Source organism: Prionailurus viverrinus, chromosome B1 (genome assembly GCF_022837055.1).
Source record: "Prionailurus viverrinus isolate Anna chromosome B1, UM_Priviv_1.0, whole genome shotgun sequence".
NCBI lineage: Eukaryota > Metazoa > Chordata > Mammalia > Carnivora > Felidae > Prionailurus > Prionailurus viverrinus.
The window spans coordinates 117,005,568-117,031,044 of record NC_062564.1 but is presented as its reverse complement, the minus strand read 5'-3'; the positions used below and the strand labels follow the sequence as shown (position 1 = coordinate 117,031,044).

The following is a 25,477-nucleotide window of genomic DNA, read 5'->3' as shown; positions in this document are numbered from 1 at the left end:
TTGTTGCCTGTTTCCTTTGCTGTGCAGAAGCTTTTTATCTTCATGAGGTCCCAATAGTTCATTTTTGCTTTTAATTCCCTTGCCTTTGGGGATGTGTCAAGTAAGAAATTGCTGCCGCTGAGGTCAGAGGGATTTCTTCCTGTTATCTCCTCTAGGGTTTTGATGGTTTCCTGTCTCACACTCAGGTCCTTCATCCATTTTGAGTTTATTTTGTGAATGCTGTAAGAAAGTGGTGTAGTTTCATCCTTCAGCATGTTGCTGTCCAGTTTTCCCAGCACCATTTGTTAAAAAGACTGTCTTTTTTCCATTGGATATTCTTTCCTGCTTTGTCAAAGATTAGTTGGCCATACGTTTGTGGGTCTAATTCTGGGGTTTCTATTCTATTCTGTTGGTCAATGTGTCTCTTTTTGTGCCAATACCATGCTGTCTTGATGATAACAGCTTTGTGGTAGAGGCTAAAGTCTGGGATTGTGATGCCTCCCGCTTTGGTCTTCTTCAAAATTACTTTGGCTATTCGGGGTCTTTTATGGTTGCATACAAATTTTAGGATTGCTTGTTCTAGCTTTGAGAAGAATGCTGGTGCAATTTTGATTGGGATTGCATTGAATGTGTAGATAGCTTTGGTGGTATTGACATTTTAACAATATTTATTCTTCCAACCCATGAGCACGGAATGTTTTTCCATTTCTTTATAGCTTCAATTTCCTTCATAAGCTTTCTATAGTTTTCAGCATACAGATCTTGTACATCTTTGGTTAGGTTTATTCCTAGGTATTTTATGCTTCTTGGTGCAATTGTGAATGGGATCAGTTTCTTTCTTTGTCTTTCTGTTGCTTCATTATTAGTGTATAAGAATACAACTGATTTCTGTACATTGATTTTGTATCCTGCGACTTTGCTGAAATCATGTATCAGTTCTAGCAGACTTTTGGTGGAGTCTATCGAGTTTTCCATGTATAGTATCATGCCATCTGCAAAAAGTGAAACCTTGACTTCATCTTTGCCAATTTTGATGCCTTTGATTTCCTTTTGTTGTCTGTTTGCTGATGCTAGCACTTCCAACACTATGTTAAACAACAGCGGTGAGAGTGGACATCCCTGTCATGTTCCTGATCTCAGGGGGAAAGCTCTCAGTTTTTCCCCATTGAGGATGATATTCGCTGTGGGCTTTTCATAAATGGCTTTTGTGATGTTTAAGTATGTTCCTCCTATCCCGACTTTCACGAGGGCTTTTATTAAGAAAGCATGCTGAATTTTGTCAAATGCTTTTTCTGCATCGATTGACAGGATCATATGGTTCTTATCTTTTCTTTTATTGATGGGATGTATCACATTGATTGATTTGTGAATGCTGAAGCAGCCCTGCAGCCCAGGAATGAATCCCACTTGATCATGGTGAATAATTCTTTTTATATGCTGGTGAATTCGATTTGCTAGTATCTATTGAGAATTTTTGTATCAATATCACCAGGATATTGGCCTGTAGTTCTCTTTTTTTACTGGGTCTCTGTCTGGTTTAGGAATCAAAGTAATTCTGGCTTCATAGAATGAGTCTGGAAGTTTTCCTTCCCTTTCTATTTTTTGGAACAGCTTGAGAAGGATAGGTATTATCTCTGCTTTAAATGTCTGGTAGAATTCCCCAGGGAAGCCATCTGGTCCTGGACTCTTATTTGTTGGAAGATTTTTGATAACTGATTCAATTTCTATGCCAGTTATGGGTCTGTTCAAGTTTTTTATTTCTTCCTGTTTGAGTTTTGGAAGTATGTGGGTGTTTAGGAATTTGTCCATTCCTTCCAGGTTGTCCAGTTTGTTGGCATATAATTTTTCTTAGTATTCCCTGATAACTGCTTGTATTTCTGAGGGATTGGTTGTAATAATTCCATTTCCATTCATGATTTTATCTATTTGGGTCATCTCCCTTTTCTTTTTGAGAAGCCTGGCTAGAGGTTTATCAATTTTGTTTATTTTTTCAAAAAACCAACTTTTGGTTTCATTGATCTGCTCTACAGTTTTTTTAGATTGTATATTGTTTATATCTGCTCTGATCTTTATTATTTCTCTTCTTCTGCTGGGTTTGGGGTGTCTTTGCTGCTCTGCTTCTATTTCCTTTAGGTGTGCTGTTAGATTTTGTATTTGGGATTTTTCTTGTTTCTTGAGATAGGCCTGGATTGCAATGTATTTTCCTCTCAGGACTGCCTTTGCTGCATCCCAAAGCGTTTGGATTGTTGTATTTTCATTTTCGTTTGTTTCCATATATTTTTTAATTTCTTCTCTAATTGCCTGGTTGACCCATTCATTCTTTAATAGGGTGTTCTTTAACCTCCATGCTTTTGGAGGTTTTCCAGACTTTTTCCTGTGGTTGATTTCAAGCTTCATAGCATTGTGGTCTGAAAGTATGCATGGTATGATCTCAATTCTTATATACTTATGAAGGGCTGTTTTGTGACCCAGTATGTGATCTATCTTGGAGAAAGTTCCATGGGCACTTGAGAAGAAAGTATATTCTGTTGCTTTGGGATGCAGAGTTCTAAATATATCTGTCAAGTCTATCTGATCCAATGTATCATTCAGGGCCCTTGTTTCTTTATTGACCGTGTGTCTAGATGATCTATCCATTTCTGTAAGTGGGGTGTTAAAGTCCCCTGCAATTACCACATTCTTATCAATAAGGTTGCTTATGTTTGTGAGTAATTGTTTTATATATTTGGGGGCTCCCGTATTTGGCACATAGACATTTATAATTGTTAGTTCTTCTTGATGGATAGACCCTGTAATTATTATATAATGTCCTTCTTCATCTCTTGTTACAGCCTTTAAAGTCTAGTTTGTCTGATATAGGTATGGCTATTCCAGCTTTCTTTTGACTTCCAGTAGTACGATAGATAGTTCTTCATCCCCTCACTTTCAATCCTAAGGTGTCCTCAGGTCTAAACTGAGTCTCTTGTAGACAGCAAACAGATGGGTCTTGTTTTTTTATCCATTCTGATACCCTATGTCTTTTGGTTGGCGCATTTAGTCCATTTACATTCAGTGTTATTATAGAAAGATATGGGTTTAGAGTCAGTGTGATGTCCGTAGGTTTCATGCTTGTAGCGATGTCTGGTACTTTGTCTCACAGGATCCCCCTGAGGATCTCTTGTAGGGCTCGTTATTGGTGATGAATTCCTTCAGTTTTTGTTTGTTTGGGAAGACCTTTATCTCTCCTTCTATTCTAGATGACAGATTTGCTGGGTAAAGGATTCTTGGCTGCATATTTTTGTGTTCATCACATTGAAGATTTCCTGCCATTCCTTTCTGGCCTGCCAAGTTTCAGTAGATAGGTCTGTCACTAGTTTTATCGGTCTCCCTTTATACGTTAGAGCGTGTTTATCCCTAGCTGCTTTCAGAATTTTCTCTTTATCCTTGTATGCTGCCAGTTTCACTATGATATGTCATGCAGAATATCAATTCAAGTTATGTCTGAAGGGAGTTCTCTGTGCCTCTTGGATTTCAATGCCTTTTTCCTTCCCCAGATCAGGGAAGTTCTCAGCTATGATTTGTTCAAGTACACCTTCAGCCCCTTTCTCTCTCTCTTCCTCTTTTGGAATTCCTGTTATACAGATATTGTTCCATTTCATTGCATCACTTAGTTCTCTAATTCTCCCCTGAAACTCCTGGATTTTTTTTATCTTTTTCTCAGCTTCCTCTTTTTCCATAATTTTATCTTCTAATTCACCTATTCTCTCCTCTGCCTCTTCAATCTGAGCCGTGGTTGCCTCCATTTTTATTTTGCACCTCATTTATAGCATTTTTTTAGCTCTCATGACTATTTCTTAGTCCCTTGATCACTGTAGCAATAAATTCTTTGCTGTCCTCTATACTTTTCTCAAGCCCAGCTATTAATTTTATGACTATTATTGTAAATTCACGTTCTGTTATTTTGCTTAAATCGTTTTTGATCAATTCGTTAGGTATCTCTACTTCCTGGAGTTTTTTTGAGGATAATTCTTCCGTTTTGTCATTTTGGATAGTTCCTGGGGTGGCGCAGAACTGCAGGGCACTTCCCCTGTGCTGTCTGGAGTAACTTGTGTTGGTGGGTGGGGCCGCAGTCCGACCTGATGTCTGTCCCCAGCCCACCGCTGGGGCCACAGTCAGACTGGTGTGTACCTTGTCTTCCCCTCTCCCAGGGGCAGGACTCACTGTGGAGTGGTGTGGCCCCTGTCTGGGCTACTTGCACATTGCCAGGCTTGTGGTGCTGCTTTGATGGGAACTGGCCTATTAGCCAGGGTGGATCGGCAAGGTGCACAGGGGCGGGAGGGGCAGACTTAGGTCACTTTGCCCATGGTGGTCCCCTGTAGGAGGGGCCCTGAAGTACCGGGAGGGAGGCAGGCTGACCCGTCGGAGGGATGGATTCACAGGAGCCCAGTGTTGGGTGTTTGTGTGGTGCAAGCACGTTTGGTGACGGTAACTGGTTCCCTCTGGGATTTTGGCTGGGGTATGGGAGAGGGAGATGGCAATTCCCAGCGCCTTTGTTCCCTGCCAAACTGAGCTCTGTCTTCTGGGGCTCAACACCTCTCCCTCCCGCTCTCTGAGCAAGGCTGTTGACTTATAATATTCCAGATGTTAAGTCCCGCTGGCTGTCAGAACTCACCCAGTCCGGCCCCTCTTCTTTTGCAAGCCAGACTCGGGGTTCTGTCTTGCCTGGCGGGCTGCCCCTCCACCGCCCCGGCTCCCTCCCGCCAGTCCGTGTAGCATGCACCGCCTCTCCGCCCTTCCTACCCTCTTCCGTGGGCCTCTTGTCTATGCTTGGCTCCTGAGAGTCCATTCTACTAGTCTTCCAGTGGTTTTCTGGGTTATTTAGGCAGATGTAGGTGGAATCTAAGCCTTGAATATTACTATTCTTTCTGACGTCTACATTTTTCATTTATTGAACATCAATTATTGCAAGATATTCTATGGTAATAGGGTTATGTCAAATAGATCATATGGCAAATTATTTTTTTAAAAATAGTACTTATTAAAAATAATAAAATATTAATGGGAATTCTGCAATTAGAAGCTCCAGTCAAGAAAACAAGGTATTGACTTCCAATTGCTTTCATAATTACTTAGCTGGAATGTCTACCAAAAAAAATCCCAAATTAAAAAAAAACGTTAGTATCAAATTTTTTTCATTTCCAAGAGAAGCTTGCTTTCCTTACTTGGGAAGTGTGCAGACAGGTGGTTTGGATCGAATGATTTCCTTGTTGACAAGCTCCTTCTCCAAGTCACCTCCAGCTAAACACCAAAGGTAATATACTTCTTCAATAGATCTTTCTGCCAGGTAATCACTGTTTACATCTATTAATGGCAAATGGAAAAGAACCATAGCTCTCACACTTTGTTTTTATTAAAAGGCAACAGGCAATAATAGCTGACATTCTCAACAAATACTAATTGAAGAACACAGTATGAGTCCCTTTAGAAGATTCATACTATACAATGCACAAAGGATGAAATGAGGATATACACATTGAATGTACATTCAGTTACTCTGAGAAGAAGAGTGGAATTTTTACCTTCTATATCAGAGATACATGGGATATATATTCCATACATGTATCAGATATATCGGGTTCTGTGGGAAAGGGATACAGGCCAAAAAAGGCAACTTGTGTGGGTAACTAACACAAACTATCCCATCCTTCGTATCTTGAGGCAATAGCTGCCTCTTCTGAAGAGCTTTTCTTGATGCCTCAAGCAGGATATGATTCCACTGTACTATGTTCATACTGACCCTTATTAATAATAGTAAATAAATGTTTATCTGCCTCTCCATTTGGTATGAATGTTATATGGTGGTGGGGTGCCTGAGTGGCTCAGTCAGTTAAGTGTCCGACCTCAGCTCAGGTCATGATCTCATGGTTCATGAATTTGAGCCCTGCATTGGGCTCTCTGCTGTCAACATGGAGCCCACTTCAGATCCTCTGTCCCCCTCTTTCTCTGCCCCTGCTCCACTCATTTTCTCTCTCTCTGAAAATAAATAAATAAGCTTAAAAAATGCTACATGAATAGCAGTTATATAACTATGATATACACATATATAATTATATACATATTTGATAAACATAAAACTGAAAATACAGTAAGGATACTTCCTTTAAAAATAAGGCTTATATTATTTTCTGTCTTATCTATCATTACCTTTACACAGCTGGCTGATATCCTCAGGCAGAGTTAAATCAGCACATCTTAGAGAAGATGAGAACAGACTGGCAGGTTTGGTAAAGGGAGTATATAAAGGTGACACTTCACTGAATACCTTGTCCTGCATTAATTCATCTGCAGTTGGCCTTGAGAAAAATTTAAAACACAGACTATGAATGAAGTCATTAAAAATCTGCTAGAATAATGGCACACATTCAAGAGGATGTTTTAAAAAGTTAAAGGAATAGTTAAAAGTCTTAAATACATCATAAGTAAAGAAAATAATAATAAAACTCTCCTTAGCAGAATCTTGATGTATACTTTTATATAAAAAGTGACTATAAGTAAATGCTGAATTTTCCCCCATATTGTGCTTTTTGTACCTTATGATCTATCAAAGATTATATACGAGCTTCTCCATTTTTTACTTTTATCTTGACTATTATGCGCTTCCTTTACTGAATATCTTAATTAAAATTCTAAACTAATAATCATCTAAACTAATAATTTTTCTCCTTTTATTAATATACATTAGAGCCATAGCTAATAGTTATGATACTAATATCAATTTTGTATTCCTATATGTATGCAAATATTCTTATTTAATCCGTTAGTATAATAACTAATAAAAAACCACAACTACTTATACATCAGGGGCATTTGGGTGGCTCAGTCGGTTGAATGTTCGACTCTTGATTTTGGCTCAGGTCATGATTTCACACTCATGAGATCGACTCCTGCATCAGGCTCTGTGCTGGGTGTGGAGCCTGCCTAAGATTTGCTCTATCTCTCTCCCTCTCTCTCTCTCCCTCCCCATTCTCTCTCTCTTAAAAAAAAAAAAAAAAAGAAAGAAAAAGGAAAAGAAAAGAAAAAGAAAGAAAAAACCCACAACTATTTATATATTCAAGATCTCAGTATAATCTCAAAGTCTTAATAATAATATCAACCTCTTGGAAGGGTGGAAGGTGAGACACTTCTTCAAAAGATCTATCACATTTTCAGGAAGGTCCTGGTAAATAAAAAGAGAAAAGAATTATTTAAAATGACCCATTTAAAAAATACATTTTACTCAAATGTTTACTATTCTAGAGCACTTTGAGTTTTTCTAAATTGTCTTTATTTGGACTTTATACTAATTTACATTAGATTGTCACTCTATAAAAAAGCAAATTATCTGAAAAGAAATACATATAGCTTTAAAATAGTTTGCTGTTAGATCCCAAGTATACAGAATACATCAATTTTCAATAACGGATTAATGCCAAACCTTTATAATGTCCAGACAACCATGTTCTTCAGCCAGAACTATTATAGTGTCATCTACGCAATCTATAACACAAAAAAAATTGTATGAATTAATGCTGCTTTTCTTATCTATCAGATTAAATGGGAACTGAACTCTGATAGTTTTTTTAAAAATGTGTTATGCAGTTTTGGAACTTGGAATATTAAGAAGCTTGTGACTTTGTCCTTACATGTTTCCTTACAGGTTTTGATAAAAATACTTTAAACACTAAATATTAACTGAATTACAGATACTGAAAGATAGTAGCTTAAAAAGTGAAATAAAGCAGTGATGCAAAATGAAGATTCTCATGTTCTCTCTCTCTTGCTCTCTTCTCCCTGTACATGTAATACGCATATATTTATATTTATATTTATATTTATATTTATATTTATATACACACACATATTACTCTTTTGTATATATACAATTTGGAGAATGTACACACATCTCTAAGGATTTATAGTACAAATTTTTACAATCCCTATCAAAATACCTACAGCATTTTTCACAGAACTAGAACAAATAATCCTAAAATCTGTATGGAGCTACATAAGACCCTGAATAGTCAAAACAATCTGAAAAAAGAAGAACAAACCTAGGGGGTGTCATAATCCTAGATTTCAAGATTTCATTTTTTTTTTGTAGTAACAAAGCTTTAGTAATCAAAACAATATGATATTGGCACAAAAACAGACACATATCAGTGAAAAAGAATAGAGAGCCCAGAAATAAACTCATGCTTACATGGCCCATTAGTCTTTGACAAAGGAAGCAAGAATATGAAATGGGAAAAAATGTTGGGAAAACTGGACAGCTAAATGCAAAAGAATGAAACGGGACCACTTTCTCACACCATATAGAAAAATAAACTAAAACCAGATTAATGACCTAAATGTGAGACCTGAAACCATAAAAATTATAGAAGAGAAGATAGGCAGGAATTTCTGTGACATCGGCTGAAGCACATCTTTCTAGATATGTCTCCTGAGGCAAGGGAAACAAAAGCCAAAATAAACTATTGGGACACTACATTAAAATAAAAAGCTCTGCACAGTGAAGGAAGTAATTAACAAAAATAAAAGATAATCTATTGAATGGGCGAAGATATTTGCAAATGATCTATCTGATAAAGGGTTAGTATCCAAAACATATAAAGAACTTACACAAATCTTGGATCACTATATTGTACGCTTGAAACTAATATACCCTGTATGTTAACTATCCTGGAATTTAAGTAAAATAAAATAATTAAAAAAAGAACTTATACAATTCAACACCAAAAAAAAAAAATAATCCAATTAGAAAACTGGGGAGAAGACATGAACAGACATTTCTTCAAGAAGACATACAGATGGCCAACGGAGACACAAGAAAAATGCTCAATATCACTGTTATCAGAGAAATACAAAGCAAAACCACAATGACGTATTACTGCATACCAGTCAGAATGGCTAAAATCAAAATCAGAAGAAACAACAAGTGTTGGCAAAGATGTGGAAAAAAGGAACTCTTGTGCACTGTTGGTGCAATGCAAACTGGTACAGCCACTGTGGAAAACAGCATGAAGGTTTATCAGAAAATTAAAAATAAAAGTACCATATGATTTAGTAATCCCAGTATTGGGTATTTACCCAAAGAATATGAAAATGCTAATTCAAAAAAATATATGCAGCCCTATCTTATTGCGGTATTATTTATAAGAGCCAGATTATGGATGCAGCCCAAGTGTCCATCAATAAATGAATGGATAACAAAGATGTGGTGTATATATACACAATGTAATATTACTTAGCCATAAAAAAGAATGGAATCTTGCCATTTGCCACAATGTGGATGGATCTAGAGAATACAATGCTATGTGAAACAAGCGAAGAAAGACAAATACCATGATTTCATTCATATGTAGAATTTAAGAAACCAAACAAATGAAGAAAAAAAAGAGACAAGTAAAACAAAACAGAACAGACTCTTAGTATAGAGAACAGACTGATGGTTCCCAGAGGGGAATTAATGCTGCTTTTCTTATCTATCAGATTAACTGGGAACTGAACTCTGATAATTACCAGAGGGGAGGTAGGTGGGAGGATAGATGAAAACAGAGGAAAAGGATTAAGAGTATATTTATCATGATGAGCACGAGTAATATACAGTATTGCTTAATCACTATATTGTATACCTGAAACAGTTTAACACTGTATGTTAACTACACTGGACTTAAAAAAAAAAAAAAAAATAATAGAGTTCAGGGCACCTGAGTGGCTCAGTCAGTTAAGTGCCTGGCTCTTGATTTCACTCAGGTCATGATCTCACAGTTCAGTCTGTGGGATCCAGCCCTGCATCAGACTCCATGCTGTCAGGGTGGAGTCTGCTTGGGATTCTCTCTCTTCCTCTCTCTCTGCCCCTCCCCCATTTGCATGTGTGCTCCCGGTCTCTCTCAAAATACAAATAAACATTAAATATATATTAAAAAATAATAAAGTATAATTTTAGTTTGTAGACCATATTAAGAAATCTCTAAGACTCTTTAATAGTCTTATTATCAATTGTTTAAATTAAATGTTGTAAATATGGTAAAATTTAATGCAGTTATATTTATAATTCATTATTATTCAATATTTATTAACACTTTTCTATATATATATTCTTACTTACAAACCCTATTAACCTGGACAGAAATCTGTCACTCTTTCATATAAAGTGCTCTATCACTGTTTTTCTCTCCTTTATGACCACACATGCTTAATTTATTCCACTCTAAAATAGATTACATAAATTTTTGTAAACTTGAATTAAAACATTAGGATCTAATATACATGTAAAATAAATGAGCTTGTTAAAAGAAAAAATAAACATTCTTCCCAGTCATTATTCACACATGATTCATCAAACAGAAAGCTCAAAATTTACGATATATTATCAGAAGGTAAATTGCTACAGAGAAGTATAACTTTATATTCTCATTTTTTGATTTCACAACTTAGTTTACTTGGCTAGATCACGAAGCTAAGATAATATCTATCTACGTTATAATTCCGTAATGAGTAAGGAAAACACTAAAATATTTCAGAAAGCACTTCTTAAGTTTGTACTGTTAATGCTTACCACTGGTGATTAGAAAATTTAAAAAGTCAGGATATTTCAGTGTATTCACTATTTTAGAACACATTATTGTGTATGCTTACTAAAAGTCACAAAAGATAATATTTATATTTGAAAAATAATCCATTGTGAGACACTTACCTAATGAAAGCAAAAATTTTAGTCTTTCAGAAATATCCAAGCTTTGAAATAATTTTCTTCCCTAAATAAAAGAGGAAAAGAAATTTGAAGAAATTTGTGTTAACATTTACATCATTCTTCAGGAAGGTATTTTTTTTTCCCCCAGAGCTGAAAATGATTTTCTCAGGTACCTCTTTTTCTCTTCAGAGGTTTTATTTGACTTTTAGATTTTAGAGTTAGCTCCATTAAAGAAGAATCATTGGTTTAACATTTAAACATTTCACATATCTAAGGATCAATTACATTCTTATTTGGTCTGAAGCATTCCTCATTTTAGAGACCTACATATACCTGGTTGTCTAGAGAGATTCCAGGACACAGGGAGTCTTATTTGATTAAGAGACCAAGATGGCCCCTTGGAAAGAGACATATTATCCTTACATTTACCTAACTAATTCTTGCTTATATATCATATGAAATCCAGGTAATCTGTTGTCTCCATTAAGAAACATTCCATGATATTCCTTCCTCCCACAATGAATTAGACAACCATCCTTTGTGCTCCCATAGCACCTGGTACATTTATTTTAAGACACATACATTGTATTTTAGTTGTTTTCTTATTAGTCAGCTTCGGTGGGGGGGAGGTTGGGGGGGGCTGCTTGACATAGTCTGAAATCACTTAAAACTTCAACAATTATGTGTTGAGCATTTGTGTGCCAAATTGGACTTTCAACCACAAGTTATATAACTTGGGCAAATTACTCAACCACTTTAAGTTTTACTTTTCTCATTTATAAAACTGGAATATTAACTGTATATGATACACAGGTTGCAATGAGGATTATACAATGTATGAAAAAGTGCTTGGCATTTATTGCACACAGAAATGCCTTCATAAATGTTGGTAATTATGTTTCCTTTATCATAAACAAATTAAACTTATAGGATTCTTTAAGTAGACTTAGAGGGAAAGGCTTACAGGGTGCCTGGGTAGCTCAATTGGTTGAACATCCAACTATTGATTTCAGCTCAGGTCATGATCTCACAGTCATGAGATGGAACCCCACATTGGGCTCAGCGCTGAGTGAGGAGCCTGCTTGGGATTCTCTCTCTCCTCTCTCTCTGCCCTTTCCCTGCTTGCGCACTCTCTCTCTCTCAAAATAAACAAATAAACATTTTAAAAAAGGAAGAAAAGGCTTAAGAATATACCTTGGTCTTTACATGGAGGAAAAAAAAACTGTTCTTTTTTAAGAAAGAGAGAGCAAAAACTTTCTTAAACATTTATGACATTAGAACTACAGGTGGAGAGATCATTGAAAGAAAAAGTTGCCATTCCTGTCTCAATTTCTTACACTACTATCTTATTAATCTTCTAGATATGCAGGTTTGACTTTATCAATATCTTATTTAAAAACTTTAAATGGTCCTCCATACCGTATATAACTAAATATAAACTTCTCAATTCAGCAATCAAAGTCTTCTAGGATATGGCTCCAATATATCTTTTCAATCTAAGTGCTTACTATTTATCTACGTATGATGAACACACACACACACACACACACACACACATACACGAAGCAGTTCAATTTGATTACTTGCAATACAGTGAGCACACTCTGCCTGTTCAGGCATACAGACTCTGACTCAGGTTATTTCCCTACCAGTAGTTTTTTTTTCTTCATGGCTATCAAATTTTTGTATATATCCTTTATTTCATTCCCACTCCTGAATGTTAATTTTGTGAATTAAAGAATTCAAAATTCAAATTACTTCTCTCAGCACTTTGGTGGCATTATGCCACTGCTTTCTTACTTCCAAGCTACTAAGAAGTTTAATGCCAATCTCATTCTTGGTAGGTAGTATGTCTTTTCTCTCCAACACATTTGAAGATTTTCTCATTAACAGTGATAAAGACATCAGAGCTTAGTGAAGGAAGCTTGGTGTGTTAGTTAAGAGTATATAGTTGATGGGTACAAATTTGCTCAAGTACTTACTATTGTGTAACTAGGACAGGTTGCTTAATTTCTTGTACCTTAATTTCCTGATCTGTAAACTAAAGATAATAATTAAATTTTATAAGACTGGTGTGAGTATTGACTAAAATAATAGATGTAAAGAGATTAGAAAAGTACCTGATTCTTGAAAAGTTCTCCATAAATGTTACTTATTATTTCATTATTGGTTATTCTAAAAGTAGAGTATATGATTTCAAGGTATTTGTTGTTGTTTTTTTTTGTTGTATGTTGTGATTTTTTTTCCCATTTGCCCTGCAAGGTAATTAGTGGGTTCTTTGAAACCAAGGGCTTTAGTCTTGGTTTCTAATACAACTATATAACAAATATTAGAACATCTGGATCTATCGTCCCTGTCCTTTAAAATTTCTACAGGGCGCCTGGGTGGCCTGAGTCGGTTAAGTGGCCAACTTCGGCTCAGGTCATGATCTCACGGTCCGTGGGTTCGAGCCCCGCTTCGGGCTCTGTGCTGACAGCTCAGAGCCTGGAACCTGTTTCAGATTCTGTGTCTCCCTCTCTTTGACCCTCCCCCGTTCATGCTCTGTCTCTCTCTGTCTCAAAAATAAATAAACATTGAAAAAAATTAAATTTCTTTTATATTTTCAACTTCCTTATTTCTTTGTGACATATTCTGGGAGAATTACTCAGCTTCATCTTCTATGTTCAGTGTGTCTAGTTTCTTATGATCCATCTCTTTAGTTCTTTATTTCAATAGTTACATTTTCTTTCCTTAAAACCCTTAACTGGTTCTTGTTCTTTTCAGCAAATGTTCTTGACTCAGAGTTTCTATAATTGTTTCACAAATGGCATTGTTTTCTTTATCTCCTAAAAAACATGTACATTTATTTTAAAGTCCTTTCAGTGGTGTAAATTCTTCTTGTTGTTTCTTTTTTATTGTAGATGTATGTGTTTACTGCATGTATCATATTGTAGATGTATTGTTTTAGGTGTTTGGTATTTCTTAGAAATGTTCTCACCTCTTAATACAAATTTTCCTATACATCTTTTGGACTATGGAAACTTCTGGGTGGCACAGTGGCTGTATTGCCTTTCTGGTGATACGGTAAGAGCTTCCTAGCAAAACGGCTTTGGTATAGCCTCTCATCTATTTCCTAGGATTTTTAGCATACCAAAAGTTCCCTTTTTAGTTATTAGTGTGCTATTAATTTATATCTTAATATTTTATATCAATTCTAAAGGTTTGATGAAGTAGGAAGATTTAAGCTTATATTCAGTATGCCATTCTAAAACTAGACTGTGTAAACGTAAGTATCACTTAAAATGTCATGAAGTCCCTATTATGAAATGAATATTTCCTTTCTTGAAATTCACATAGCTTTTCTGAGTTTATCTTCTAAGTTTATGGATTTGAATTAAATTATAAGCTTCTTGACAATGTGTCTTAAACACAGTTTATCTCTTGCTGCATTTGTCATGATGCTATACACACAGTAAATACTCATCTACATTTGTTGAACTGAATTACTCACAGGACATATACCCTGATCATTAATACAGAGTTTAGATATAGGTTACGTAATAAAAAGGAAAAGTTTTACATTTCAAATTTACACTTCCATATACTTCACATTCACATTTCAGTAAGATTTTTCATTTAGGCTATGACTTTTTAAAAAGTTTTTTAATGTTTATTTATTTTTGAGAGAGAGACAGAGTGTGAGTGGGTAAGGGGCAGAGAGAGGGAGACACAGAATCCAAAGCAGGCTCCAGGCTCTGAGCTGTCAGCACAGAGCATGATGCGGGGCTCAAACTCACGAACCACGAGATCATGACCTGAGCCGAAGTCGGATGCTTAACCAACTGAGCCACCCAGGTGCCCCTAGGCTATGATTTTAAACAACAATGAGATTTATCATTATTTCATACCAATGAAAAGTAAAATGGTCTAGACAGAGAATAGCAAAGAATCAGAAAATCTGGTATTTTCCCTTAGAAAAATACCTGTGCCAACAGGTAAACTACCATGTTATTATGAATATTAAGATTTTAATCATAAAATATTTTTCTTAATCATAAAATATTATAATATCATAATAAAAGATAACATCCAGGGACCATTTGCTATATAATATACTATACTAAGTACTTTATATATATGTATTATTTCATTTTTCCAACAATTATACAGTATAGATGAAAAATTTCTGCTTCTAAAGATCTCATTGTCCAAGTAAAGTAGGCACATGTGACACATGTCATAATAGAAGAGCAAAGAAGATAAGGACCTAATGCTGGTAGTTATTTGGAAGCAGGATTGACAGATCGTTAGTTGTTCCTCCAAAATATTTTCATCTTGGCCATGATAGGCTGTTTTTTGTCCCTCTAAATTCATTCTCATCTTCTTCCTCAATATTTATGTGTCCAGCTAAAGACTACATTTCTTAGTCTCCCTTGTACCTATAACGTAGCCACTTAAGTAAACTGTCACCAATGAAAAGTAGAGTTGATATCTGCACTTTTAGATCATTGTTTTTAAAAATTATTTTTCATGTTTATTTATTTATTTTGAGAGAAAGAACATGAGCAGGAGAGGGGCAGAGAGAGAGGAAGAGGGAGAATCCCAAGCAGGCTCAGCACTGTCAGTGCGGAGCCCAATGCAGGGCTTGATTTCATGAACCATGAGATCACGACCTGAGCCAAAATCAAAAGCTGGATTCTCAATGACTGAGACACCCAGGTACCCAGATCATCTTCTTAAAGACAGTACCATGAACTCACTCCCCTCCTTCTCTATGGCTAAACATGGTGATAAAGAAATCGGCTTTGGAAACCAGACATTTGAGATTGACAGAGCCAAATTCTGGATTTCTACATGATGTGGAGTGTTACAAGAGGCAGAAAAACACCTATGTTCTCTAAGCTACTATATTTTTAAGTTCTTTCTTTTTAATATCAGTTTAGTCTTTGCCCTAATAAATAAAGAGGGTATCTAGGAAAGGTCTCATAAAACATAAGTCCACTACAAAGTGAGTCTTCTAGAAAATATAAGAGAACAGGAGAGAAGAAGGTATTTAGGGAAGAAAGAATACCACAGAATGGAGAGAGAGCATGCAAAGAGTATAAGCAGCTTTAGAGTAAACATTTCTGGAACTGTTTAATTTTTTACACTTAGTATGGTGTAAGTTTTTTCATACTTAGCAAAACAAAAAGTGTTGTACAAAACAAACACTTCTAAAGATACCAAAATATATGCAAATAAATTGTCAAACAAGATTTTTTAACAAGTCAAATAGATTTACGTGTTTTTCCCTCATACCTAGTCAATCCAGAAAGCAAAAATGTATTATGGTTAAGTAGCTTTCCTATCCAAAAAACTTATTCTAATAAGCATACAATTTCTTTTTAGTTTAATATTTCTTTATACATACCACAGAAAGCTCAAATAAAATTATTCCAAGAGACCACACATCTGATTTGGGGCCAGAAGGCAATGGTTTTTCACTTGGCATATGATCAGTGCTTTTGACAATTCCTTGTGCAATTACCTCGGGTGCCAAGTATGATGGATACCTAAAATGATACATTAAATAAATGAACAATTACTACAAACTACAAAGGGGTAAAAGTAATACTACATTTTTACAATCAGTATGGTAAGATCTAAGTAAAAGTCCAGGGAAAATAAATTAACAAACTTTGCAAGGAAGAATTCTAAACTAACCATCATAATACAGGTCTTCGTGTCTAGAATCAAGAGAAAATATGTAAGAGTCTCAAATAATTTTAAAGCTACTATGTCTCTCTGAAGCTGTAGTTCTTCTCTTTGTTTTCTTCTCTTTCTGACACATGCCTTCTTCCAGCATTCTGTTTCCAGGTGTTTTTCCTTTCCTCCTTACTTCCTGTCTTCTCCCTACACCTATTATTTAAAGTACATTTTATCTTTGAAAATAGTATGTATTCTTTTAAGTAGTCGGAATGTCAAAATCTTTAAAAATACATACATTGAAAAGTAAGACCCTCCCATCTCTGTACTCCAGGCACCCATACATATTTATATAGAGATAAACTTGACCATCCATCACCACTGTTCCATGGGGCAGCATACTATACACACTACTCTGCACACCTTTGTTTTTCCACTTAGAGTTCATTTTAGAGATCATTCTATAAAAATAAGTGTAGATTTGCCTCATTCTCTTTGAAAACTGTGAAAAATTTCATTGTATTGATCACTTAATTTATTTGACCAAACTGTGAAGGACATTTTGGAAGTTTCATTCCTACACAGATAATCAATTGAGATCTACTCTATTTATTGATACCCTATTTCCCCCCAAGTAGTCCATAGTACCAGTTTCTACCACAAATAAAATCTCTACATACAATGTTGGTATGCATCTTGGCTCCCTATTTTGTTCCATTGGTAAGCTTGCCTAACACTGTACCATTGTACTATTTTAAGTCTATAACATTACATAAATAATTGCCAATATTGCTAAATTAAATCCTCTCAAAACACACACATCTTTTAATTTCTCTGCAAGAATGTCTAGGTACTTTTATTTAATTTTATATTTAATATTTACATTATTTATATTATAGTTTTATACTATTAATTTAACAATTAAATAATATTGTTATAATATAGTTATTATTTATGTTATTTTAATATTTAATAAATATAATTGTGTATAGCATATAATTTAATTAATCAATAATATATAATAATGTTCTTATTTATATTAACTTATAATAATATATAAATGTATATTATATAAATAATATATATTATATTCTTATTATAATTATTTTTAATTTTTATATATTTATATATTTTTAATAATGACCCATATAATTTATATTATTAACTTAACTAATAATTAAATATTATCATAATAATATATTAATATTATTAATATTATTAACTTAATATTTATATCATACATAAATATATATATAGTTTTACATATATATAAAACTATCTTGTCAAGGTTTCTCTCTAATACACACACACACACACACACACACACACACAGAGCTGGAATTTTCATTGAAATTAGATCAAATGTAGAACAGGGTGGGAAGAATTGGCATCTTTCTGATACTGACCCTAACACTCTATGAACACGATATCTCTATATTTACTTTGGCCTTTTGTAATGTCTTTTAAAAAGGATTTATGTTTCTTTCACAGAGATATTAAACATACCTGATTAGTTTCTTATCAGGTATTGTATGTATTTTGCTGATTTGTAAGTAATTTCTTTGTATTAATTTTATATCTACAACCTCACTAAACCCTCATCTTTTATGGGAGAATTCTTTTGAGTAGTCTTGTAGATAATCAAATCAGTTGTGCTTACCTGATTTGTTTAAAGTAACAGTTTTGTTTCCTCCTTTCTATCATTATAGCTCTTAGTGCAAAAATTTCTATTGGTGTTAACCATGAATAAATTTTGAAAATTTTTGAATACCTCTTCTGTATTTATTACAAACGGAACATATGATTCTTTTCATTTATATGCTAATGAGTTTAAATACATTGATTCCCTGATGTTTAACCAACCTTGCATTCCTAGAACTTTTGTTTCTAGTAATTTCACTGAGAAATAATAATTTTATCTTCTTTCCATTGTTGATATTTATCTGATTTCTTTTCCTTGTGCAACTACATTCATCAGTACCAGGAATACATTGTCAAATGACAGTGGTGTTAATAAATATTTTGTTTAAAACCTGAAAACTTTGGGTTGAGATCAGTCTCTCTAATAACAGGCAGATATAGATAAATGGATGATTTTCACTACATTAAGGAAGTATTCACATAGTTCTTTTTTATTAAGAAAAAATTTTAATGAAAATGTTGTGATATTAAATCTATCAGATGTTTGTAAAAATCCAGAGAAATGACTGAATTTTACTTCTGATATATTATTACTGATATATGCTCTATTAAATTATGTTTATAGATTTCCTAAGCCATCTGAATATTTAGGGAGGGAGGGAGGGAGGGAGAAAGAGGGGGAGAGAGAGAGAGAGAGAGAGAGAGAGAGAGAGAGAGAGAAAGAATCCCAAGCGGACTCTGCACTGTCAATGTAGAGCCCAATGTGGGCTCAAACCCACAAACCATGAGATCATGACCTGAGCTAAAATTAAGAATCAGACACTTAACCAACTGAGCCACCCAGATGCCCCAAGTACAGGAAAAGTTTTAGCAGGAAATTCAACAGCAAATATAAAGGAATTGGTAAGAAAATCATATTATTGTGTAAAATATCTTCCTATCAGACTAAAATACCTACCTTCTGTCTTCTAAACTCAAAAATGTAAGCCATTTTATTTAATAAAAAAGACAAAGTCTTAGAACTCCAGGGTGGCTCAGTTGGTTGAGTGGTTGAGCATCCAACTTTGGCTCAGGTCATGATCTCGTGTTCCTGAGTTTGAGCCCCATATCCGCTCTCTGTGGTCAGCACAGAGCCCACTTCAGATTCTCTGTCTCTCCCGCTTGTGCTTTCTCTCTCTCACAAAAATAAATAAAACATTTAAAAACAGACAAAGCCTTTATAAACAGTATACTCTATAAAATGTGTCAAACTTCTAACTTTAATTTTCTAATGAAATCATTTTATGAATAATTCCATAAAACCTTAAGTTGATTTGCTGAGATGGAAATTATTTCTTCTCTCAGTGAATCCCCATGATATTTTCTCTGTATCTTTATGGTTCTCTAATGACTATAAGATACTTATTTTACTTGTTTCATATGTATGTAATGGACTATACACAATATGTAATACTACCCATTTTTATGTTTTGTTTTTTTCTATGTTTATAATACTTAGTAAACAAAAATTTACCCTCCTTCAAAAAAACCACAATTTGAGGGCATCTGTGTATCATATTCACTTTTATAAATCCTCTGCAACTACCAACACATTTTAAATGTAAGATATGCTCAGTTAATTTGTGCTAAAAAATAACATTTCCTTTAAAAAACGTCCATTAAGACTACCTTACAGACAATTTTTTAAAAGTTTGTTTATTTTGAGAGTGGGAGTGAGGATGCGTGTGTGTGAACAGGGGAGGGGCAGAGAGAAAGCAAGAGAGAGAATCCCAAGCAGACTCTGCGGTGACAGTACAGAGCCCGAAGTGGAGCTTGATCTCACAAACCATGAGATCATGACCTCAGCCAAAATCAAGAGTTGGAGGACACCTAACTGACTGAAGCACCCAGATGCCCCTTTACAGGTGATTTAAAAAGCAGACAGTACATAAGTTTCAGACATATTGAGAAGTACTAACTTTAAATCTTACTGCCTATAAACAAAAGAAACAGGGTCTTCTGGGTGGCTCAGTCGGTTAAGTGTCTGACTTCAGCTCAGGTCATCATCTTGTGGTCTGTGAGTTCAAGCCCCATGTTGGGCTCTGCTGACAGCTCAGAGCTTGGAACCTGCTTCAGATTCTGTGTCTCCCTCTCTCTGTCCCTCCCTAGCCCCTCCATCTCTCTCTCTCAAAAAAAAAAATTTTTTTTTAAAAGAAACACAAACAGCTTTAGAAATGAAAATGAGTAGAATTCTGCCCTACTTATTGCATAGGTGCATACCCTTTCTTCATTTATCATCAGACTTAGTCATGAGCACAATTATCTGGACTTTTCAATTCTAGGATATTAGATTATTATGGCACCCTGCAATAATGACAATAAAAATGTATAAGTATATGGAACATCTATGTAATATATGCAATGTAGACACTCAAATATTAGTTCCATTTCTCTTCCTGTGTTAGTCTATAGCCACCTCCTCACACTATGATGGCCAGTACTTAACTGACATGTAAAATATAAGTCAATTAAATCAGAGAATATACCTTAAATCAAATGGGTAAATTAGGTTTTTAAATTTCCATTTTAATACAATGATGATGATGATGATGCTACTAATATCCACCTTTAATTTGCTCATATATTTCTCTCATGTACAAATTTCTATTATGTTATTTTACCCTAACGTGATCATATTGCTCTTCTAAATGACATCTCTGGAGACAATTGCAACCTAGTGGAAGAAGTATGTCTTTGGTATTATTATAATACCTGTATTCCAGTTTCAGTTCTACATAGAACTGTGGTTTCTTAATCTGAAAATAGGAATAGTAATGTCTACCTCACCAAACTGTTATACATATTAGTGAGTACCTAAAGATGTTTTTATAAAAATGGAAAATATGATGCAAATACAACACTGTATTTCTAATCATCATCACCATAATACATCTAGAAGGCAAACTGTTTATTTTTAATCCTGATTTCCAGCATATCTTATCCAAAAATAATGCTGTGGGTAGTTAAAAATCAAGCAATGCTATGGGTAAATCATTATACCTAAAACTTCCAACTGGTAATCTCTAGAAGCATAGAGGTGATCCTTGCTCCAAAAATTTGAATTTCCCTTCAAATCAAGAAATAATTAAACTAATTAATAAAAATAATAAACCCTAGGATTGGTTTTAAATATAGACACTCTTCTTTTAACAAGTGTTTCTTCTTTAGCATAGCATTTCAACACTCAAAGAAAATTAACAGAACTCTGCCTTAAGTATGACTAGTGAGGTAAACAAAAGTGGCTTTCATCATCTGTTTGATGTTTTAACAAGGTATTAAGCTACTGGCCAACTGAAATGAATGTCCAATTTCTAACTCTTTACAATATTCTGAAACAGATGTTAACATTTTAGTTTGTTGTTCCTCAATATTTGTCTTTTGAATCAACGGCAAGCTTCTTCTGGTGTAAATATTTTCTTTCATGCCTTAGCTGTTTGATCACTTTATTTTTCCTGGCTAATGTTTCACATTTTGCTCTTTGATACTTTCTGGTCAGACCCTTTGGGTTCAAGACTTCAAAGTAAACCAGAACAAATGGCACACAAGACCAATTCTACCCAAGCATTTTAAATTCAAATGTGGTTCTACAACATGCTTGGTGTGCTTTACAAAAAGTCACTTCCTTTCTTGTATTCATCACTAAATAAAGCACCTTTCAATAAAAGGTAAAAAATTAAAGTAATTTTTGTTTACACTGTGTTTTTGGAGTTCTTCTCTCACACGGATTGATCTAGACAACATGAAGCAGCAGCAGCAGCAATCACATACTTCCTATCAGACTACTGCTCCCTAAAAGGTACTTCAAAAGGCAATTATCACATAGGAAAGAAGACATTAGGGCTTTATTATGGACTTATTCTTATTACATTCAACGGTTTTTTTTTTAAACAAATAAAATGTAGGCTATTTTTATAAGATAGTTTTCATGCTTGGAAAACAATTGCTTGTTTCCTATGACCACAAGTTTTGGTATACAAAACTATATGATTAATTTATTGTACCTTACTATAAATAGGCCACCAAAAGAGGGCATTTTCCCATTAAACAATGAGCCTCTTGAGAACAAGAACCTACCTTATCCATTTTTGCACATCCAGCAGCCAGAAGAGAAGGTGCTCAATAAATGTTGTCTTAATAAATAAAGAAGGAATGACTAAGCAATTTATTTTAAGATTATTAGCTATGGTCTAACTAAAAAAAATTTTAGGTAGAAACTTACAATTTACTTTATAAAGATAAAAGGATAAATTATAAATGAATCCCTTTTTTTAAACATCTAATTAAAGCAATGTTCTCCTGCAGAAACACATGCCATGACTCCAAACCATAATTCTTGGTAATGGAGTGACAAAACTGATTTGAGAGAGCCCAAAGAGCAAAATGCAAATGGGCACTATTAAAAAAATCACAAAGCAACTGAACATTATGGTTAAAATATCTAGATTAGATAACACTATTATGTTAATTTTAATTTCCTTGTTTTGATACTTGTTTTGTGGTTATGTAAGAAAATTACTTTTTTAAGAAATACAAACTGAAGTATTTAGGGGTAAAAGGCCATCATATGCATTAATTGCTCTTAAATGATACAAAAAGTACTTATATGAACATACACATATACGAGTAAGAAAAAAGAAAGAGAGAAAACAAGAGTAGTGAAATGTTAATCTTTGGGGAATCTAAGTGAAGGCAATAGAGTGATTCTTTGTACTATTTTGAAACTTCTATGTATTGAAAATAATGTGAAAACTAAACACTCAAAAAATAAAAGAATTATATTATTAAAATGTCTAAAAAGCAACCACACAATAAATACAACACAAAATCTGTATCACAAGCATTTAGTTGAGAACAGGATAAAATAAACTTTCCTTTCTTGGAGGCCAACATAAATTAAAATTCTATTAGAAGTGATCAAATAAACCTCTCCAATCTTAAACACAGACTTTCTACCCTATTACCTCTGATACCTACAATGACTCAGTTTGAGTCTTAACATGCAATTATATCTTAAAGAACAAGGAATTAAACTTAGAAACAATAGAAAATAATATGAGAACAATTTTTCTCAGTCTTTTAAGGAACACACATTAAGTGAGAATCTGGCCAACCTTCTTGCCTTAATTTTACCTAACTCTGGATGAAATAAAATTAATTATCAAGCATTATAAAAGGTAAAGAAGGTCAATGGTCTATTAGCCTCTGACAATTCAATGAAATATCAACATCAGATATATTTTGGATACTGGGAAAAACTCATTGTCTACTCTTTTAAAAGTATATGGAAGATAAAAACATGTTAATAAAGAAAAGCTAGTTTTTATTAGAAAGCAGTATCACCATTAACAGAATACACATTTCATCAAATATTACAAAGTTTAAGACACAACTCAGAAGAAAAGAAAACATATCCTCACCCAATTGGGAAATCAACATCGTCACCATGAGCTGTCATGTGATAAAGTCCAAATTTAGCCAATTTAACATGTCCCTACAATAATAATAATAAAACATTATTAAATATTTTAATATTATTAGTAGGAAAAAATATCATTATGTATCATAAGTAAGGAAATCACCATTAGTGAGGTACATTAAGAAAAAATTGTATTTTATCATAACTATAATAAAAACTATTTGCCAATGTGTGAAGCCTGCTTTATTCTCATTACAAATATATGTATATGTATATGCATACATGTATGTATAGATATACACATATATATTACTTGTATATAGATCTCAAAACAACACTTAAAAAATTAAATTTATATTTTTATAAAAATATAAAAATTTTCCAGATATGTTGACAAAACAAAAAAAGCAGAAATGTTCTCATTTGTCTTGAATCCCTGCTTGGAACATTTTTGGTAATTTTCACAAGATAAATTTTTTTTTTTTTCAAGGAGTTCCAAGTCCATTCATAATGTCATAAATTTAACCCTGACATGGGAATTCTTAACTTGAAAATATTAGTTACCAAATCATGAAGATATTAGTGAATCTGCTAGATTTCCAACAATCATTTATATTGTTTGAAAAAGCCATAATTATCACAAGAGATTCTTAATAAAAGACAAATATAAATTTTGTAAGTCTCTTCCTCCTTTTAGATATTTAAGACTTTAAAACACATTAAGTTGATTTAAATTTTTTTTTCTTTTTCTCAAGAACTTTACTTCTCAGCATTACAAAACATTTATATCTCAAAACAACTCAGATTGGTTATATACTCCACTGCCATAATTATGAAATGAATGAGTACCATTTTAGCTTTTATGATTTTTAATACCATAGCATAATTGTATTAAAAGTCTAAAAAAGAATCAGAGGAAAATAATAATCCTTCTAATATAAAAAATAATTCCCAAGACAAACTTCTTTCAAAGCTATTTTAAATGCTTATGAAAAAATGAAAGTATGATTATTCCTGAAAATATACCATTTTGCTACCCATAATTCTCTTACAGAGGTTGACTTGCTTCTTATTAATCACCCATAAGATTTCCAAGTAAAGAAGTGGTACTCCAATAAAAAAGGAAACTAGGTATGAACAGTTGGTAAATAAAGAAGATAATGGGGAATAAAAAAAGAAGAAAAAATAGGGAGGAAGAATAATAAACAGGAGAAAATGCAAAACAGTTGTACTATCAGAAAAATACTCTGTGTCAATAGAACTTTCTTTAAATGAAAGCAAATTCAGGGGTGCCTGGATGGCTTAGTCGTGACCACTTAAGTTGGCTTAAGTGACCAACTTTTTGATTCCAGAACAGGACATGATCTCATGATCCATGAGATTGAGCCCATGTCATCCAGCTCTGTGCTGAAAGAAGGGAGCCTGCCTGGGATTCTCTCTATCCCTCTCTCTCTGCTCCTCCCATGTATGCATGTGTGCACTCTCGCTCTGTCTCTCTCTCTCTCTCAAAATAAATAAACATTTTTTTAAAAATGAAAGCAAATTCAGAGGAGTGGACTGGGAAGCTATAATGCATACTTTTCAGAAAGTGAATGAAAGGAAAAACAAAACATGAAATTAGAAAATGAATCTTGAGGAAAAAGGAATAATGCATGTGAAAAAAACACATAGATGTAAAAAATTTAAAGACCGTTTTTTTTATTGTTTATTTATTTTTGAGAGGGGGGACAGGAAGGGCAGAGAGGGGGCGACAGAGGATCTGAAGTAGGCTCTGTGCTGACAGTGGAGAACTCGATGTGGGGCTAGAACTCACGAACTCCAGGATCATGACCTGAGCTGAAGTTGGACACTTAATTGACAGAGCCACCCAGGTGTCCCATAAAGGTAGTTGTTTTTTTTCCTAACTGCCACAAGTATATCACTTTCATACAGCCATTTCATTATGAGTATTATTAAAACATATTTGTATTCTAAAGACCCTCTGATAGAGTGGGTCTAATTTCAGTAGCTTCCAACCACAAATAACA

The 25,477-nt window shown here is 34.0% G+C and overlaps 1 protein-coding gene across 3 annotated transcripts in view; it reads right to left on the bottom strand.

Moving 5' to 3' along the window:
• The window catches only part of TBCK (TBC1 domain containing kinase), a 221,112-nt gene that overhangs the window by 134,526 nt on the left and 61,109 nt on the right, over positions 1-25,477 (bottom strand). For 2 of the 3 annotated variants that reach the window (XM_047855062.1, XM_047855063.1), the window contains exons 5-11: positions 23,452-23,525; positions 16,080-16,221; positions 10,694-10,754; positions 7,433-7,494; positions 7,113-7,174; positions 6,163-6,311; positions 5,181-5,319 (exon numbers count right to left, since the gene is read on the bottom strand). In XM_047855062.1, coding sequence (XP_047711018.1) covers positions 5,181-5,319; positions 6,163-6,311; positions 7,113-7,174; positions 7,433-7,494; positions 10,694-10,754; positions 16,080-16,221; positions 23,452-23,525 — 689 coding nt within the window. Of the gene's footprint in view, positions 1-5,180; positions 5,320-6,162; positions 6,312-7,112; positions 7,175-7,432; positions 7,495-10,693; positions 10,755-16,079; positions 16,222-18,953; positions 19,101-23,451; positions 23,526-25,477 lie in introns of those variants that run through there. The other variant, XM_047855064.1, reaches the window with a different exon arrangement.